Raw genomic sequence first — 19135 nt, 5'->3', positions numbered from 1 at the left:
AACCACACGAAACGTATTACGCGAGCCAAATTCGAGAACGGTTCGTTTTCTACGTTGTAATATACTCATTCGCTTTTGTGAAAAATTTAGTCCGGGCTGGCGACCACTGAAAATGCGAAAATATTCGACTATCAGAGAGCACCAAGTATCCAGCGGCCGGTAGTGACTTGGGCAACTGCGAATTAACGTTTGAATGTTTTTTCACGAGTTCCATGAACCCAGTGGACTTTTGTACCGTTATAGGGGAAAGAAGACCGGCCTTCCTTCCTTTCTTCCTTTTTCTTCTTCCTTTTTTTTTACTCTCGTGGACGAGGATCTTTTTTTTATGATATTTCGTTGAACGTAGAATTGAAGCGATCCGTGAGTTAGCTTCGCAACGTTGAAAAAGTATTTGTTTCTTTTCTAGCTTGTGTTTACCATGAAGAAATTTAATCTCTTGCTTTGGATGTAACATCGAGTCACGCTCGTTATAGGAATTATAACTGGACAAAGGTGGACTGGATACGCAACGAAATTTTCTTTGAATTTCAATTATTTTATGCTGAGGATTATTCAGTTGAAAAACTTAAGTAGAAATTTAAGAATTCGTAACAACGAATAATCGTAAAAGGTTAAGGCGCTTTCTTGTCTTTAATCCATCCCGATAAGATATTTATTTATATATAAGCGTATCATAAATTTTGGGAAACGAGAAAATATAAAACGTTCCTTAGATCCCAAAAAACATACCATGCGAAAGGAATTTTTAAACGATTCGTAAAAATGATAGACGACGTCATATGGATATAAGATCAGGTCCATAATTATTTATGATACTATAAAAAAATAACATACCATCATAAATCTATAAAAACAGTTACAATATCTAATCTAACGATAAAAAAAAAAAAAAAAATAAACCAATGCTCGGATTTTTTGCTAATTAAAAACTTGCAGCGTCTAATATCAAGCTCTTGTAGCATCACAAAAGACTGTCACAAAATCTACAAACGACACAAGCAACAGAAATTTACAAAAAGACATTCCTTCAGATTCCTTCAGGAAAATCGTGCGGATCGAGTGCAGAATCGTTGGAAGCATCCGAGAGGAGCGCAGATCGATGAACGAATTTCCAAGGATCGCGAGCGATTCGAGAAACCGGGAGACCATTAAAAGACGGCTAAGACAGTGAAGATTCTCGGACAATTTCAACTAAACAAAGAATGAAAGGGCATTTGAAGCAATCGCGACGAGGGAAATTCCTTGATCGGTGAATCCATGGCGCGAAATTGCGCCACCTGGATTCACCGTGAATTCCGCGTAAGTCGTTAACGCGGACAGAAGAAGCGGGATCGAGAAAAAGCGAGGAACGCGGCGAAACTCGTTCTTAAGAGCGCGCAGGAGCCCTAAAGAAACAGTGTTCCACGCGTCCAGGTCAGAAATGCTTCCTACGATGCGATGCTATGCCATCTTCGACGGGTTTCTCCTAGAAAAAGAGGATTCTATGATGTTTCGCGAGAAGGTCGAGGGAGACTTTGAACGTGAAAAGAGAATGCGTATACGCGTGTGTGCGTCTGTCATAGACAATGATAGAAAAATCGATAGTCGTACGGAGAATTGGAAGAACCAATTTGATTTGGAATCGCCGACAATCGTTTCACCGACAATGTTTTCATCCACACAGTTTGACCGTCTTTAGCCTCGTCGACATTGTTTATTCACCGACACGTTGACATCACTGGCAGTGTTTTCGTTGACGCTCATTCGGTTCAGTGAAAACAACGTCGACAAAGGCACTGTCGGTGAATAAACAATGTCGACGAAATTAGTGCCGGTAAGAACATCATCGGCAAAATAATTGTCGGTAGTTACAAGTCGACCCGGAAGATCAAGGTTAATCACGCATTAGCTGGATTCGCGGGAACTTTGAGATTGCTGGGCGTATACGGTCTTCGTGAGCAGGAAGAGAAGCCAGCACAACGTCCTGGCAGGCTGCCGAGTGACTTTTGTAATGACGAGATTTATCGAGTGTCTTTTCGGTCCGAATTAAATGATAACGATCGAATAGATGCACCGTTGGACAATCTTAACGCTTCTACACTCTTCGGGTCATTTTTCTAAAATAATTATGCTCTGAGGATCAAGCACTGAGAAGCGCATCAGACAAGAAAAGATCCACGTTTGCTCGGTAACAGTCGAGTTTAGGGAAACAAGAAAGTGCGATTTCTCGTTTTAATTTTATGCCAAAAATTTTCCTAGAAAATTAAGTCTTTCGTTGACTGAAACGAAAGCGCAAAGTTTCGACAAAATATTCAGGAATCATAGCGAGGATAAACAATTTATGCTGTGTACGTATTTGAGGAAATTCTTTCTTTAGCATTCATTGTCCTATAATTTATTGCAAGCGGGAGAAAGGTCTAATAGAGGAATTCTGTGCTTTCTTTCTCGAATTTACGACTGAGTTTCATGCCCCGAACTTTCCATGACGCGAATAACAAGGAACGGAAGGAAACCACTTGATTTCCGTCGAGCTACGACAGGAAAACGATAGATCTATAGAGTTTCAGTGGAAGAATCGAGGAAGAGTGGACGTCTGAGAAATCGAATAAGAAGTAGTGAAAATAGAAGCTGAAAAGGGCTTAGAGTTTACCTCGCTCTTTTGGAGCCTCGTTTAAAGAACAAAGGTATGAATGATGAAGCTGGGATCATTTTGTGCTGCACCTGCCTTGTACTTTATCGTTCAACGAGGGTACTCCAGAAATTAAATCAATTCTTGAGAAGCTTCAAAGGTGGTCTAAGACAAAATTGCTTGTCAACTCTGTTGATTGTCATTGATTGTAGAAAAAGAACTAAATGGAGCGAGGTATTAACGAAGACAAACGGACAGACTGAATGGAATAAAAAAAAAAATATTCGTGGAACTGAAATAATTCTCTGTTCTTAATAAAATAAACTTACATTAACTTTTTGTGGTTTTTTCTTGGTTTGCTAGAGTATGAATATTTATTGGAAATTTAAAAGCACGAAAATGCAGAAATGCACGATGATATGCACGTAAAACAAATTTTAGTACTCGTTATAATATTAACTCGTATCAGAGGTAATATTTATTGATTCAAGCTTGCAATGGAAAAGAGTAGCAAGTACTTATATTTATTTCTAATCATTGATACATTAGTCGTCGCTTTTTACAACCTCGCCTCATTTCAAAATTAACTTTTTGATTCTATTATAAAAACATTTTGGAAATTGTAAATTAAAGAACGAATCTCTGCTTGTGTCCTATCCCTTCAGTTCTATCCATACAAAAACATAAATCTCCCATCGATATCCGCAATCTGTCAATTTCCTAATACCGAATACGAAATTAAATCGAAGAGAATGTAGTTCAAACTAGAATTGTCTCTCATTTCGATCTTCCTAGTACTATAAATCACGTACAACAATCTCGAAATTCCTAAAGCCAATTCAAGATCAAAGTCAGAAGTTGCGAACAGTTTATTGGCGTCGTTATTATACCGAACAGTGAGTGAGTCACCTCGTTCGTCGCTCATTGTAAATGCATCGAGGATTCGCAACAAAGAATAGCTATAGAGTGGTGCACATTACGAGCAGCATTCGGAATCGGAATTTTTCGCGGCGCCAAACGGAATAAACGTCCAACGACCACGTCTGTCTACGTACGAACCGTTTCCACTTCATCACTCCCATCCTACCTATTGCGCCAACCAGTCTCGAAGTCTCGAAACGTTCGCCTAAGTTCCTCGTCATTTAGCGTCGGTGTACATTGTTCTCAAGAGAGTCTCGTCGACTGTATCAATACGCTACGATCTCTGGGACGAGTCATCGAGACTCTCATCGTCCGGTGTGAGTAACAGAATGGCAGAGAATTGATCAGCGATCTTGCATTCTATTGTAAAACGATATTTTTAATAAAATTAATTTCAATAAAGGCATTTGCAGCAGTAAATACTGATGTTTACATACGTTGAGTCACGAGTGTCACTGAACGCTTATCATAAAAATTTTCTATAAATATATCACGTGCGTTATACGAAACTTACTAGAAAGTAAAATAATATAAAACGATTTTCTTGTAGGAAGAATATAAATGTGAATGTGAAGTATGACGGAGAAAATTGAAAGTAGAGTCGCGGGTTTTAGCTTTTAAGACTATCGTCGAATAAAAAAAAATCACCATTCAAATAAAAAGTCTAGTTGAGTATCAACTAGACTGTGGTTAAAACTGATTCGATATATTTTCAGAAAGTTCATGGCGTTCAGGCGATAAGCGACTAGAGAAGGCGTAAAAGTCTGTTGGAAATCTTCACTTCTGCTACTTATGTACATCCTTTCCCATTCTATATAACTCCTGAATTCCCAGTAGAATGGGAAGTTAGTCTACGTGCGAGAATAAATCCATAACGTAGAGAGCCACGGTTTTCATGAAATAGGGTTTAAATATTTGTCGAATACACGTACGTCGGGCAAATTCTTGCCTAAATATGTTCAAACTCTATTTTCCTAAGAATCAAGTCTCCAAAGTAATTTCTTCATCTTCGTCCTATTTTCAGTCACGGAATCTCCCTCATCCTACTTATACTGCGATTTTCGAGATATGTACAACGTAAACATCGGGGTTTCAGCAATCTATTACATTCTATAATATTGAAGCAGAGCACAGACAAACATTATATTGTCTTATTTTGTGAAATCGTAAGAAATTCCCTGATTTTCGAGAGAATTCTACCAACGAAAACAACGAGAAAAGGTATTGATCCGGCGTGCCAGGTCGCCTAGCCCAATTTCTGATCTATAAATCAGATTACACATTGTGCACGCATCACATAATTTGGCAAACCGCTTGGAAACGATTGGGTATTAAACCAAGGCCGAAATTAACCGAGAAATTACTCGATGATCTTTCGAAAATCTCGTAGAGAAAGAGAGAAAGAGAGAGAGAGAGGGAGGGAGAGAGAGTCAAGGAGACCCGAAAGAGCTCCAAGCGATAAAGTTAAACTTTTCGCGATGATTCTTGTCTGTATAAATATTTAATCTTCTTGCTCAATACAATTTGTTCGAGATTCCTGGATAGATATCTGGAGAGTAAAAAATATAGGATGGTTGGTAGCTTCAATGACCTTATTGCGAGATTCTCGAGTGCATCTTTTGTGAACGTTCCTCGAGTACGATACGATTCGAGAGTTTCGGCTTGTTACGAGAGTTAGCGAGTCTTTGGTTTTTATTTGCAATAATTGCGGAATAAAAATGTCTCGTCGTTGAAACGATCTCTTGTTCGTAGCATCTGATTTAGCTCTTTCGTGTTCTCATTTAGAATTTATAAATAGAACTTTGTTTATACCAACTATATTTATTGAAACAAAGTCTTTATCAATGTCCCATTAAATGAACCAATCGAGTGAATCGATTTATACAAATGAATTCATTATATGAATGAAGAATGATAGTAAGAAGAAGCGATCAGTGAACTCTTCTCAAAGTAAATTTCTCGGGAAATTGTTCTAAATTGGAAATTGATAAAATGATTTACCACGTTAAATCCTTTCTTTCTTTTTGAATATAAATAACAGACTGAGTTTTAAAAGTATCTAACAAGATATCGACTATGCAGATTAATTATTATTTAAGAAGTGGTAAAAACAGTTTTTAAATTCTTGTTAAGTAGTAAAATTTTGTTGGATAAGATAATGGCATTCTTATCGTAGAAAATAGTTTACTTTATAACTAATATTTGCAGATAATTAAATATAATTGCCAATTGGTTTTATGAACTGCTTATCATCACTCAACAGGTTCATATAAACGAAGTTCTATCGTATTCTACAAAATTTCTTTCAATTTTAGATGCTGTAAAGCTCCGATAACTTTTGTCCAAAAATAATTTGTCAGAATCTATCGAGAGAATTGGCTCCATTCGCAGCGAAATTTTGTAGACTCGAACTCAAGCTAAGTCGACCCCAATTGCTGCACATCTAACTCAATCGACGTCTCCGTGAGAGCACTCGAAATCCTCGAACTTCTCAACAACCGCCATTAACACTTGTTCATCAACAGACAGAACCATGTCACCAAATTGTAATTAATATCGATCTCGTTCGTCGATATAGCCCTGATACTCTGCTAAGCTCATTAAATTATTCGTTCCAATAACCGAATAAATTACTCCTTTGAAGATCTATGATAACTATCATAGCACACTTTGAGCTCGTGGATCGCCTCTGAACACGGCGATCGTAGTCGATTGATAACGCGATACAATGGCGGTCTCTGTATCGATACCGCTCCTCTTGATCACGCTTCGAGAAGCTATTACGCCATTAACATCGAATAGAAAATGTCATCGAGGCTACGAGGGAATACGACGACTAGACCTCTGTCTGACTATTCGCAGTTCCAACATCGATCCGATCGTCGAGAAAAAACGAGAAAAAGCTTCGCCGGTTGACTCGCGAAGAATTCACGAGTAGAAGAGACTGGTCGGTTCTATTCACCGGTATTTTTCGTCGACAATACTCGATTCTCGCGGGGATATTTATCAATCCTGTTGAATAAACCGCGGTGATCGACGCCTAAAAGAGGTCGAGCTATCGAGAATTTCATTAGATCGACAGCTCGACCGGAAGGACTCGAGGGACGTTCTGCCGTTATTGACGTTCAACCGTCGTGTCGAACGACAGGAATGTGATCGCGTATGAATCTACCGACAGAATTATATTATACGATCTGAGAAAATCCTGTGTGCAAACTGTTTATTATCCACGGATTTGTAAGATAATTTATCAAAGGGGGTGTGTTAGATCGATGCGAATGAGATATTTCTTTCTTTAAGTAAAATTTTCATTACATATATTAAATTGCTCAGAATTTTCGTATTTCTGATAATTATCTTTAATACTAAGATTATTAAACCGGTCAAAGTGGCTGATATCAGTGCACGTACTAGACACATGCAAGTGTTGTTGATAATATTAATGTTCATTTTTAGTCAGACACATAAGATTATTCGGAAACATAATTACGTATATTACACTTATTTGCCTTCGTTATATTAAAAGTCTATTACTATTACGTTCTATCGTATGTTTGATTGGCACAAAGATCATCTGTTATAAATGTCCATCAAACAACAAAATGCTAAATTCGTATAAATACTTTGTAGGATATTAAACAGCAGAATTATTAGCACATTATCAGCACATTAAAAAATCCTTGGAATGGAGTTGCTCCTTAGTGTGGTAATGCAAGATAAAATTTAATGGTTATCACTAGTCTGTAAAATTCCAATTTCGGAGAAGCAACATATCGTATGCACTAACTTAATGGGATCGTTTGAGACATAAGTAACTGAAGCGGTCTTCAAGTCCTGTATCTAATTTACAACTCTATGCGATATGTATATTAACAACGAAGCTCTTTACTAAGTTCGTTAAACTACCGACGAACGCTGTTTATCAATATCCATTCACGCAAACCTCCTACATTCCTACGTACAGCTCGCGAACCTCCTTCCTTCGTCAAATACCACTTCGTGAAACACGAACCAGCGACTTAGCAATTCAGTGTTGTTACTGCTCTACCCAAACATCAGTCGTGTCATGATATACCTAATCAGAATTCCATTATGATAAAGTGTCAACTCGGTGGTATACTATATTGACGATGTTCCACGTGTCGAATTGTATTTGAGCAATTTTAAAACGTAAGATCACGAAAGAAGAGATTATTCATAGATCAATTCTTCAGAATTAATTGGCGATAATGATTGTCAATTTGATTCGTCTTTCTTTCTTTTTCATAATATCTAATCCACATTGCGGTAAAAAAAAAAAAAAGAAAGAAAGAAGAAAAATATATAGTTGATATATAGTTCCACGATTTTCCTCTATGTTCTGCAAATATCCCAATGACCATTCAGTGTAACGTAATCGCAAATCGCGATCGAATTTTCAATCGATTAAGAGGTTTACCAGTTCCTCCGTGGAATTCCTGGCGAATCTATCATTACGGTACCACGCCTTGTTAATTTCGACAAAGATTCGTACACACGTAACGCGCGATTGTATAACGAGATAAGTGTTCAAGGATAGGAAAACGAATTCATCGATCACGTGGCCCGTCATTATGGCACACGCGCGTTTCCGGCTCGTGAGATCGACGCTTCGATTCGGTTTCAGAAGCATCGATTCGTCAATAAGGGCGTGGCTAAACCGCTGGATACGTTCATTAACATCGTTAGTCACGGAATTCGATTCACATTGTTATCGGTTTGACCCTTACGCGCGTTAATTGCGAAAAGAACCGGTCGATATATACGAAGGAATTCGTTCGAGTGCCGCGCTTCATCATGTTTAATGATAGTTAAGAAATTTGACGAAGGCTTGTCTTCTCTTCTCTTTTTCCTCGCTGGAAACTGATGCGCAACGAGTGAGCCAGATACTCACGTGCAGCTTTCCAGATGCCGTGATAAAGTGTCGTTAAATTGTTCGAAAGGATACTCACCTGAAACAAAAGAAAAAAGATCAGTTACTATCTGCTCTAAGTACATATTGACTTATATTATGAAACATTAAAGAAGTTAGAGAGCTAATAAGAAGTTAAATATTATAAACAAGTTGGGATTACCGTGATCATTATGTTCTGATTTAACATGTTGATTGCAGAATACATTCTGTATGCTTTGCTCGTTGCAGCGGCTGTCGATTATTTCGACGAAGGATAAATTGTTCAAGCGCTTAATAATGCAATTAGTGCTTCACATTGCTGTTATAATATTAAAAGAATATTAAAGAATTTTACTTTAAATACGACTATATTTCTAATTCTTTCGAGGCTGAATGTCGTTTTATGTTGTGCAGAAAGTTTCTTTTTGTCATTTTATACTAATGCAAACATATTTACTCTGATGTTTTTGGAGGTAAATTAGAACCAGTTTTGCCGGAAACGAATACATGTTTCGTTTAATTAGTTTGTAACTTATTAAAGAATATTGATACATAACGTGGAATATGAAGGGTAATTTAGACACCAGTCATTAGTATATCTATATATATTTATGATATGCATATTTATGACAGGGAGGTACTAAAATACTGGTTTCAAGACCAAGACACGAGTTAGTCCAGAAGCATAAATCATCCTCAATAAGGGAAACGTCAATCATCGTGTAATATTAAACAAACTAATAATACCGACAACAATAAACGATAATATTAAACAACCGAATAATCCGATTATACCAAATTGTTAAATCGCTTCGACGGCCTGATTTTTTGTAGATCCTTGGAAATATTTTTAATCAACCGATGCTTTAACTCATTGAAGTTCTTATCGGATTGGATACCAGGAATAACTTTAGCCAACGATCTCCTAATTGTTTTGAGAGATACAAATATCTGGGTCAGTCTGCAATTTTGCTTTATCATTCGTGCAGAAACGGAACCGAGTCACACGAAATATCGTGCTCCACGTTTCGCTCCACTGCTAGCGAAGACATTCTATAATCAATCATGCATCGAAAGGTATCACAGCGCGGTGCGATATCGATCTGGAGTTTGACAAAGGTGACAAGGATTATTCGGTGTCACCAGAGACTATATCGAGCGTTCTGGCGTGAAAATTAGCCGTTGAAAAGTGCCATCCAAGGTCGAGCCTTTCGTGTTCTTTCTTCGTATTACTCGCCCACGACAATAACGTATCACTTACGACATTAATCCAATTAACTAACAGTGTAATAAACTCGTCGACTATTCTAAAACTTCCAGATGTGACTGCAAACGACATAGTGGGGTCATGAAATAGGCGAGTACCGAATCATGTAATGGGAGCCATTTGCGGGGATTAAAGAGAGTACTACAGGAGCTATAAAAAGTATTAACACACACGTAGTATTTATATATTAAATGATTAGGTGCGAGTATATTTAATTTTGTTATCATTCCATAGAACTTCCGTATAACTACGAAAATTTGATACTATACAAATGAAATGTATAAAACTCGATAAAAAAAAAATACTACATTGGAAAACAAGGGTATGTGTCAATTGTTCCTTCTTGTTTCTCTCGACTATGTTATAATATAATATACAATTAACATATGATATATTAACAATTACTTCATTAATTATTCCTAATACGATAATGAGCAAAAAGTGATGGGGACATAATACTGTATAGCTTTAATTAAAGATTATAAGGAGAATATTAAAGGATTAAAATCCTCGATACAAAGAGTGTCTTATTTAATTCTACTCTATTCGTTACTCCATCGTTAATTAAAAACAGAACACATCTTTGATCTATATATCAAAAATATTTATTCCTAATGTACCACAACGAGAAAGTTAATTTGGAAATAATTTTTCCAGTCCACGATTAAAAATCTACGTCTTCTTCTATAAACCATGTGCAATTATGGGTACAATTATAATACAATACATAAATGGCTATACCTTCTGAAAGCTTTAATATACGATCGCCGTACTTGTACCTAATGTATCACAGATTCTATCGCGAATAGAATCTGGCTTCATCCTGCGATATAAAAAAGAATCGTTGAACTATTGGCTCACAGTGTCAATAGTCGATTGCAGCGTACGCAAGACCATACACGATAATCGACAGTCCTACGTAACTGCTTAATTACCGTGCGAGTAATTGGATTAACGAACGATCGGCATGCGATCAATCAACCGGGATAAACGACAAAGGACACGGAAATTTTCTACTAAAGATATCCTACGTAGGTGCAGCAAGCCTGGTAAATTGTGCTCTGCGATCCCAAGGCCCGACTTAAGGTCGAATCTTTAATTAAACCGATCGTCGAGCGCGGATTAAAAATAATTAATGCGATTCTATCTAATAAATGAGAAAGTCTTTCTATTTTCCCACTTCATTTCTGCCTTCGTCGAGCGTATTCCAATTCTCGATATCGAACAAGTGAAGCTGTTTGCACACAGTGAATAAAGGCGTGGCATCGTGATAACACGAACTGCAAGAAGACCGATAATAATCGCGCGGCGAATCGAACAAACTCTTCGAGAAACCGTGCGACAATTTATCGGTTCAGCGAGCAGTGCTCGACGACTGAATTAATGGATACAATGTGCACAAGTAAACGAGGCACTGAGATATCCGTATTCTATTCCAGATTAACCTCCTGGACGAAGTTCCACGTGAGAAATCACGCTACTATGTAAGTAGTAAAACCCTGGCTTAATCAGACTTTGCAGACATTAGCCTATATTTGCGCCTGGGGCAAAGTTTGTGGTGAAAATTCACAGCGGTGCACTGCGTTAATTGAACTTGAAAAAGGATGGTCTTGCGATCGCATCAGTATGCTCTGATTTTTTCGAGATAAAATATATGAAATTTAAACATTGAAAGATTTTGAATTTAGAAGTCAGGAACTTCCAGGAATTTTATTAATATGAACAGAGAATTACGTCGCAGACGATAGAAGCAAGAGCGGTTGAAATAACTAACGAAGATAACGCAGACTGGCACTGGTAATAATCTCGTCGCTTGCTTATTGGTAAAATGATAAATGCGATCATTTAACTTTTATACTTTTGCCACGATTAAAAATAAACCTTTACAAACAAATAATTATTTTACACAGAAATTTCCTGCAACTTACTTAGCAGACCGAACTTCCATTTCCTGATGATTTTGTTAAACGTGACTTGGACAGCTACTAAGAGATTACATTGTTAAATAATCAACTAAGAGATTATATTATTAAATAGTCAACTGGCTTCTAAATGATTAAATAAATTATATACTAGTACACTTTCTATTAACATTGCCCTTTAGATTTTAAATAATTTACCGGAATTAGAATTCGTTTAGAAACGATGAGAATATACAATAATAATACAATCCAGGACTTAAAAAATTAAAAATCATGTTAGAATAGTAATTAACATCGATGGTAGAAAATATCTCGCAAGAAACAAATCACGCTAAACGCTTGTTAAGATCTTGGAAAACATAACGTGAACCGATAATCGCGAACCCTAACACGAAACGCCAACTTGAACTCTATTCTTGGCTTTAAATCAAGATGATCAAAAGATTCTACCCTCCAAACACGAAACAAGCATTCGAAATTGAATAGACAGAAGCAGCGATCTTTATCGAGAACAATGAGAAACGAACGCCTGAAACATCTGGGATAAGCGCAAAGTCGACTACTACTCGTTGAAAGACGCGATTACGACAGCATAACCGCACCCGAACTATGGAAAACACTATCTCCACGTTTTAGTTGTAATCTTTGTGCTCTCGTGTCTCCGCTAACTTCGTTTCGCGTAGAGTTACAGCGAGGCTAATAACGAGCCTAATAGCTAGCCTAATAACGAGCCTTTGTTAATCATTATCGCGTTCCTACGTTGCTCGACCAACGGTGAACGAGATCTCGACAATCCTGCAACGACAACGTAATAACGTTTTCATTATTAGGATTACGCATCGGTCGATTCAAGGTCTATACCTAGTTCGATGGAATTGCGCGGATAACTTCATTCGTTTGCACGAGGAATATGCAAACTAGATTCTTAAATTTCTATTTAAACTACGACTATTAAAAATTGTTGAAACACGTGACACACTATTGGTAGTAGAGAACCAACTATAGAGTACCATCAGAGAAAATTAAAAGATGGAAAAAATGCGCACAGTATAGTAATTATTATGATATTTGACGAGTCAGAAACAATATATCTGCCTAGGTATACTATCTTCTTTTAATCATGTTGTTGGCGAACATTCAAATTTCTACAAATTTTCGTAGTCTCCATAGATCTATAGACACTTTAATAAATATGCAACGACGGAATATAAATTTTATCAAAATGTACATATTAGTAACTAGATGTAGTATTTGTCACCTTCTTATGGTACTAGCAGGTTATAAATAGAAATTATCTATCAAAAAATGGTAGCGGTATGTACTTCCTTTTTTACGATTACGTTGATGTACGTCTGTACATTTGTGTATATCGTTGATGTAATTACTGATAGATATCACTGTTTGAAATAGCGTTAGCGGGCTTGTGTCAGTTTGTCTGACTCATAGTTTTGCAATTAAGCAACCTGAGAACGAAGAGGATTTTAAAGAACAACATAATTTAACAATCTTTAGCTATGTACACCAATTCTGTCATTGTATATTAGCTATTGGAAATTAATTTCATCGCTGCTAATTATAATTATAGTAACGGATAAAATCATTGCAGATCCATCTATACATATTTTGGCTACACTGCATTTTGTCAAAGATATGGAAGTGTTTGAATACTTGACTAGAACTCCGTTCTAAATACTTTGGAAAATAAAGGTGCAAGTTTAAAAAAACACGTAGCCAAAGATAAGATCGAACGGGCGTTTGGAATTTTCGTACAGCAATTATGCTCGAGTCTGTTCGACTAGAATTCCTGAAGGAATTCTCGTTCTTTTTGAAAGGTGTGCTTCTATCGCGTCACAGCTGAACGGTTCATTTACAATCGGAGGAAAAAAGGGGAAAAAGTCGCCAGCTCGTTTCCACCTTTCTCGCGTTACGTAAGGAAAAGAACGTTGCACAGCAATATTATCCGTAATCAAACTGACTTTCAGACTGGCCCATGAACGTCCATCGACCACATTCAACAGTTTCAAAATATCACAATTAATTTCAGTTAGACGGGCTGAAAACAAGCGAACACGTTCGAACAATTTTTCGCATTCGGTCGGCGAATTTCAGGGTATTTCAATGGAATGTAGAAAATTACACGTGATTGTACCAAGCCAGTTTTCGCAATGCGTGTTCCATGCGATTTCTCGATGTCCCATTGTAAATCGGTCGTGTGTCGTTGGTTTGAAAAACGGTGGGGCATGATTAAAAAACTCGCGTGTTCGTAACGCGCAAAATATGATGCAAAATCCGAGTTATAACAGTACTCGAAAGTTGTACGCTTGCTTCCTTGTTAGTTTAGCTGCCGATACGTATCGAGGCAAACGTAATAGTGTTAACGATAATTAGCAAAAAGCTAGGTTAGGAGCGTTGTGCGAATGCCTCGCGTTATTAAGAACACAACGTTGCATTCGAAAGGGGACAGCGACGTAAACAGAAATTACTGGCTGTAGTCCCATTAAATAAGACTGCAAGTTTCTAGACCACGGTTGGGATAGCAGCTCTACCTATGCGACGTTACGATGCAAGCTATTAAAAACAGCCAGATTGTCCTGGTACGATAAGTGACCTAACTGTATTGCGAGAAGTCCAACGAGAAAATGCTAGTTGACGGCGCCATGAAGCCCTGGAGTTCGACCATCACGTTGGGGGAAAAAAAGGGAACACGTTTATGGTAAAAGTAATTATCAATCTTGACAGGCGCGGACAATAACATCACGAACAAATGTCGGAACGAAAACTATAATGGCCAGCACGAGGTCAACGATGAATATTAATGATACCGTTCTAACGACGAGCACGATGAGATATACGAGGATGTTGATTTTTTACGAGTACATTTAGGATGTTACCGTGGTCTAAGTGGGGAGTAGTTTCGTCTACTTAACTGTAATCGAAATTCACGGGCTTTAGATTTTTCGTTGTAATTACCGCAGAATTTCATTTGTCTGAAATTACGAGGAGACAAAAATTTGATATAGCTGCGATTCGTTTATATAATAAAATTTCACTCTTGGATAAATGGATTCAACCGGGATGAGTTCATTTTAGTTACAATGCGTAAGCGCATTTGGCAAAATTACTGTTTGTATCAGATGCGACATATCGGTGAATTTCAAGAATTATTTCCCTCGAGTTAGTTTGAAATTTGCAGCTGGTCGTGTCCTCCTCTTACAATATATAAACACGTGGTGATAAATTATTTGTTTTCAGAATAATCAATCTTTTATCGTGTATTCGGATAATGAAATAAAGAAACATGCAGAAATGGAGTTGTTTGACTTGGCTGCAAAGAAATTCATATATTCCTATTTAAGTTCATCGCATTATATTAATTCTGACCATTTAAGTGCAACATATTAAAACACGCATTAAAAATTGCCAGCGCAAAATTACTCGAACTTGATACATTTTTTTAAAGGATACAAAGGTCAATTGTTCTGACAGTAACATAATTAAAAGATTACGTAAGATCCTGTAAAATATATTGTGTGGTAGAAAGTCGACCGAAGAGCAGGTTTAAGACATCACGAAACGTGAAACACGAGACGTGTTCGTACGACAGCTACTTTTATGGACCAATAACGCGCACCCTTGTTTTCCGAGCCCTCGGCAGCACAGAGGCAAGGGTTTTCCATTTTCGAGTACAATTCCGTGCTCTATGCTGCTTGTTTTGCTGGCTCCACCGAAACGACCTGACAAAAATTAAAAACTGACAGAACACCGTGTAACGAAAATTACGAACGGCGTAACGTTTTCATCGATAGACACGCACGATTGTCATCGCATCATTCGATGTTTTTATAAAATGGTGAAATTTTACGAACGTGGCAACGGAAATTTTAAGAATATGTATTGTGTGATAAATCGACGATATTTAAAAAAATGCATTTTTGTAATAAATTGTAATAATAGAGCTTGAAATTGGATATTGAATAATAGAGTTTATCGTTAGGAAGAACGACGTAACTTCAATATGAAAATTATTGGGGCGGACAAAATGACCAATTTATGAAGTTTTATGGAAACATTATAATTTTATGGCGATGCATTTTTGGGAACTTGAATGATTTTTTTATAAAATACGTGGATAAAGCAATTTATAGCCTTTCATAGAAATTTCATAGATTTACAATGATATATTTTTGGGAATTTAAATGATTTTTTATAATACATATGATTATATAATCTTCATGTACCGTTCACTTTGATTTCTTTGATACAAGTCTTACATTAGAGTGGTCGGTAATACTAATGTTAAAGGAGAAGCAAAAATATTCAGAATGCATCTCGCATTGACATCTGGCATTAACCAGAGCCTTCATCATAATAATGAAATATCCTTGGATTGCTGCGTTACTTTCATTAAGCGAAAAAGGAATCGATCTGAAAAGCTTTTCTTACTCGTGACAGTTGGCTGGTAAGTTTATGCCAAGAAGCTGAACCGAGAATTATGTTCTAGGGTGGATGCAATTTAATGATCCTTTGATGCAGGAGTAAAAACTTTACGGGTAATCACCGATCATTACAATTTCTAGGTTACGTTCAGAAATTAATTGGTACGTTTTATGAAAGCACAAAGCCGAACACGAGAGATTTGCAAAAAACATTACACAATGCGGTTGCTATGAAGATCTATGAATAGTATATATATTTGAATGATTGCGTGTGTATAAAAATTCTCTATGGTTTATTTTCACTGCATTCAAAAAGAAAACGCTAAACGACTAAAACGAACAGCTAGAAACACACAGAAGCCGCGTTGAGCACGCGATTCAAAGAATACTTGTTCCAATAAAACAGCATTTCTTGTAACCTCGAACGTGTTCTCCATTCAGACGAAAAACACGTAATCCGAACAAATGCACCTTGATTACGCGTTAAACATTTCGCTCCGTCTCGATCGTAAAAGTCGTTCTAACAAACGAACCAGGTGAACGAGCGAGGAAAAACAAAAGATCCTACTTTTGTATTTAGAATGCCGAATCATCGACGGAACGAAGCCATTTAATCAAACATACTTGCTATACACACCATACGAATCCTGCAATTTGTCTACATTTCAACCACGAACGCGTGTTTGTAGCAACACCGTCAAATCATCGAAACAAACAAGAGAAACTACATCAAAGACCAGTTCCATGGAACCGGAATCTCTGCCCCTCTGGTTTTCATAGGATATAAAAAGAGTCTATTGCGCGCGCGCGTTCTATCATCCCTAGACAGTGACCTAGTACAAAGTAGCGAGACTCACATAGCCAGACGTTGCCGCGAGGCGCAGTGTGGAGCAGGTTCAGGTGCAAGTTGAAGTCCAGACCAGCCAGGTCCTGTCTCAAGTGGGTGCTATCCATGATCAGTGCCCTTTCAGGTAGTAGGAAGAGATGATCACTCCCCTCCGCGGGCCCCAGGGTTCGCGGTACGCCGAGCCCAAAAGGCCCAGAACGGGCTGTCAACATCCTATCGCCACGATCGCCGAAAATCGCGTTGTCGCGCGACGGCGCATCCTCCGACCCGATCCCCGACACGCTGACCGCCGCCGATTCACTCGCGCTCGTGATCAATCGATCGACTACCCTTTTTCGATCTATCGATCTTCCGATCTTCCCAGTTTCACTTATCGTAATTAAGCTCGGAAGTACTCCTTTCGATAAAAGTGAAGATTTGTATAAAAAAAAAAAGACGATGGCTAATAATTTGTAAAAGTTGAAAAAACGATGACACAGGTTGACAACTGTATCATAAACACACTAGTAAGCAGTTACTATAATTGGAAGTTGCAACTGCAATCTGAACAAGGACAACCTGTTCGCGAACAAGTTCCAATTTACAGATCCGTATTACACGAAGAAGTGTTTCAGTTCCAATGAGTTCACTGACAATGCGGTAAATATTTACACGTAGAGACGAGGTGGAATTCGTCGCAGACGAGAATCCCTGAAGCGAGAAAGCAACACAGCGCGCTTATTCTAGCGATCCTCTCCTCCTCGCAACGTTCCTCTTCTCTTTCATCGCGTCCGACGCGAGCTGCTTCGCGGTCCAATTAATCCACCTCTAATTACCGGCCAGTACTTTTGTTGATCGTTAACTGCGGATCGTCTGGGCTCACGATTCTCGGCGGACGACTACGCGCTGGATTCGCGTGGCAGCCTCGAAATCCTCTTCCCTCGATGTATAGCCACCGGCGTTACGCTTCTGTGTCCACGATCTTGCTCTCTTCCCCTTTCACGCGCTCTGTTTTCCTTGACGATATATCACGTTGTCGCGACGGAACGAGCGCATCGTACACGCTTCGCGAATGTATCTTAGACTGCGCGCGGACCAGCACGATAACTCGTGAATCGGTCGGTCAGTCAACCCTAATGGAGCGAGGAGACGAGCGGGACGAATCCGTCCACGCGGACTGGTACGAATTGACCGCGGACGAGTGGCCTTGTTGAATTCGTTTAAAAGGCGGAGTGCTTCGTTAAGAAGCTACCAAGAGGCTGGGAACGTGTCCCGACGATGTCCCCTTCTGAATGTAATTTCAGGCGCGCAATTTCGAACGCGTACAACGGTGTACGTGCTCGAGGTGAACGTTGATCGGAGACACAGCCTTCTCGATGTCGTATTCTCTGTGTGACGAGCGTGTTTGCCAACAGACCGTCCGCAAACGGAGCAGCTCTGTTTGCGTACAAACCTCTAATCGTCCGTCTGAGGGAATAATTCAACGCACTGCGTTCTTTACTTAATTATATACTTAATTCCCTCGGGAGGAGCACGTGCCTCGCGAACAGACACTCGAAAAGCGAATATTCGACGCAATTTATCGGCTCGACAATCGTACGCAAACTTTCTCGCGGCGAATTTGATCGACGATCGTATGGCAGATCGTTACGATGGAACGAGGACACGCTGGGAAAACACGAGACGTGACTCGCTGTCAAAGTGCACGAACAGCTGAGCTGACAGCCGGGAGTGACTCGTGACGTCGCACAGATACTGAACGTAACGCGATCCTTCGCGCGTGGCGGTCAGCGTTCAACTGAATGACGCCGCGATGCGGCGCGTTCGAGAGACCCGCCGAGGGGTGCCGGAAATTGCCGAGCACGCGGACGCACGATTCGCCCGGCAGACACACGGATTTTTCGTTTCGTTCGGAACGAGATTGAAAAGCACAGCATCAGCTTTCAATTCATTCCGCGTAATTTTAACCTATACTCATGTGCCTATGCACCTGAATATAATTCCCGGAATCTAATTGCGTCGCGCAGTCTGGACCAAAGAGAGAATCGACGCTGAACGGATGAGTGACCATGGTAGAATGGTCGAAACGTGGAAAATGAAATACACGTTCGGTCTGTGCGGATGGCAAAAACGAAATTGAATGGACGAGAAAGATCGTTGGACCGGAGATTTGAAAAAGAATTCACTGGCTAACTGAACCTGACTCCTGCATCGATCGAGATGCTCCAATAACTGATGGACTT

At 38.8% G+C, this 19135-nt stretch overlaps 1 protein-coding gene across 14 annotated transcripts in view; it reads right to left on the bottom strand.

The window, feature by feature from the left end:
• LOC126868279 (MAP7 domain-containing protein 1) overlaps window positions 1-19135 on the bottom strand; it is a 207000-nt gene that overhangs the window by 121661 nt on the left and 66204 nt on the right. Inside the window, exon 1 of one of the 14 annotated variants that reach the window (XM_050623567.1) lies at window positions 16924-18660. The exons of 11 other annotated variants lie outside the window; for them this stretch is intronic. In XM_050623567.1, coding sequence (XP_050479524.1) covers window positions 16924-17125 — 202 coding nt within the window. In that variant the 5' untranslated portion in view covers window positions 17126-18660. Of the gene's footprint in view, window positions 1-16923; window positions 18661-19135 lie in introns of those variants that run through there. 2 more of the 14 variants (XM_050623569.1, XM_050623573.1) reach the window with 2 other exon arrangements.

The sequence above is a fragment of the Bombus huntii genome, chromosome 8, assembly GCF_024542735.1.
Source record: "Bombus huntii isolate Logan2020A chromosome 8, iyBomHunt1.1, whole genome shotgun sequence".
Classification (NCBI taxonomy): Eukaryota; Metazoa; Arthropoda; class Insecta; order Hymenoptera; family Apidae; genus Bombus; species Bombus huntii.
This window is presented reverse-complemented; position numbering and strand designations above follow the sequence as displayed.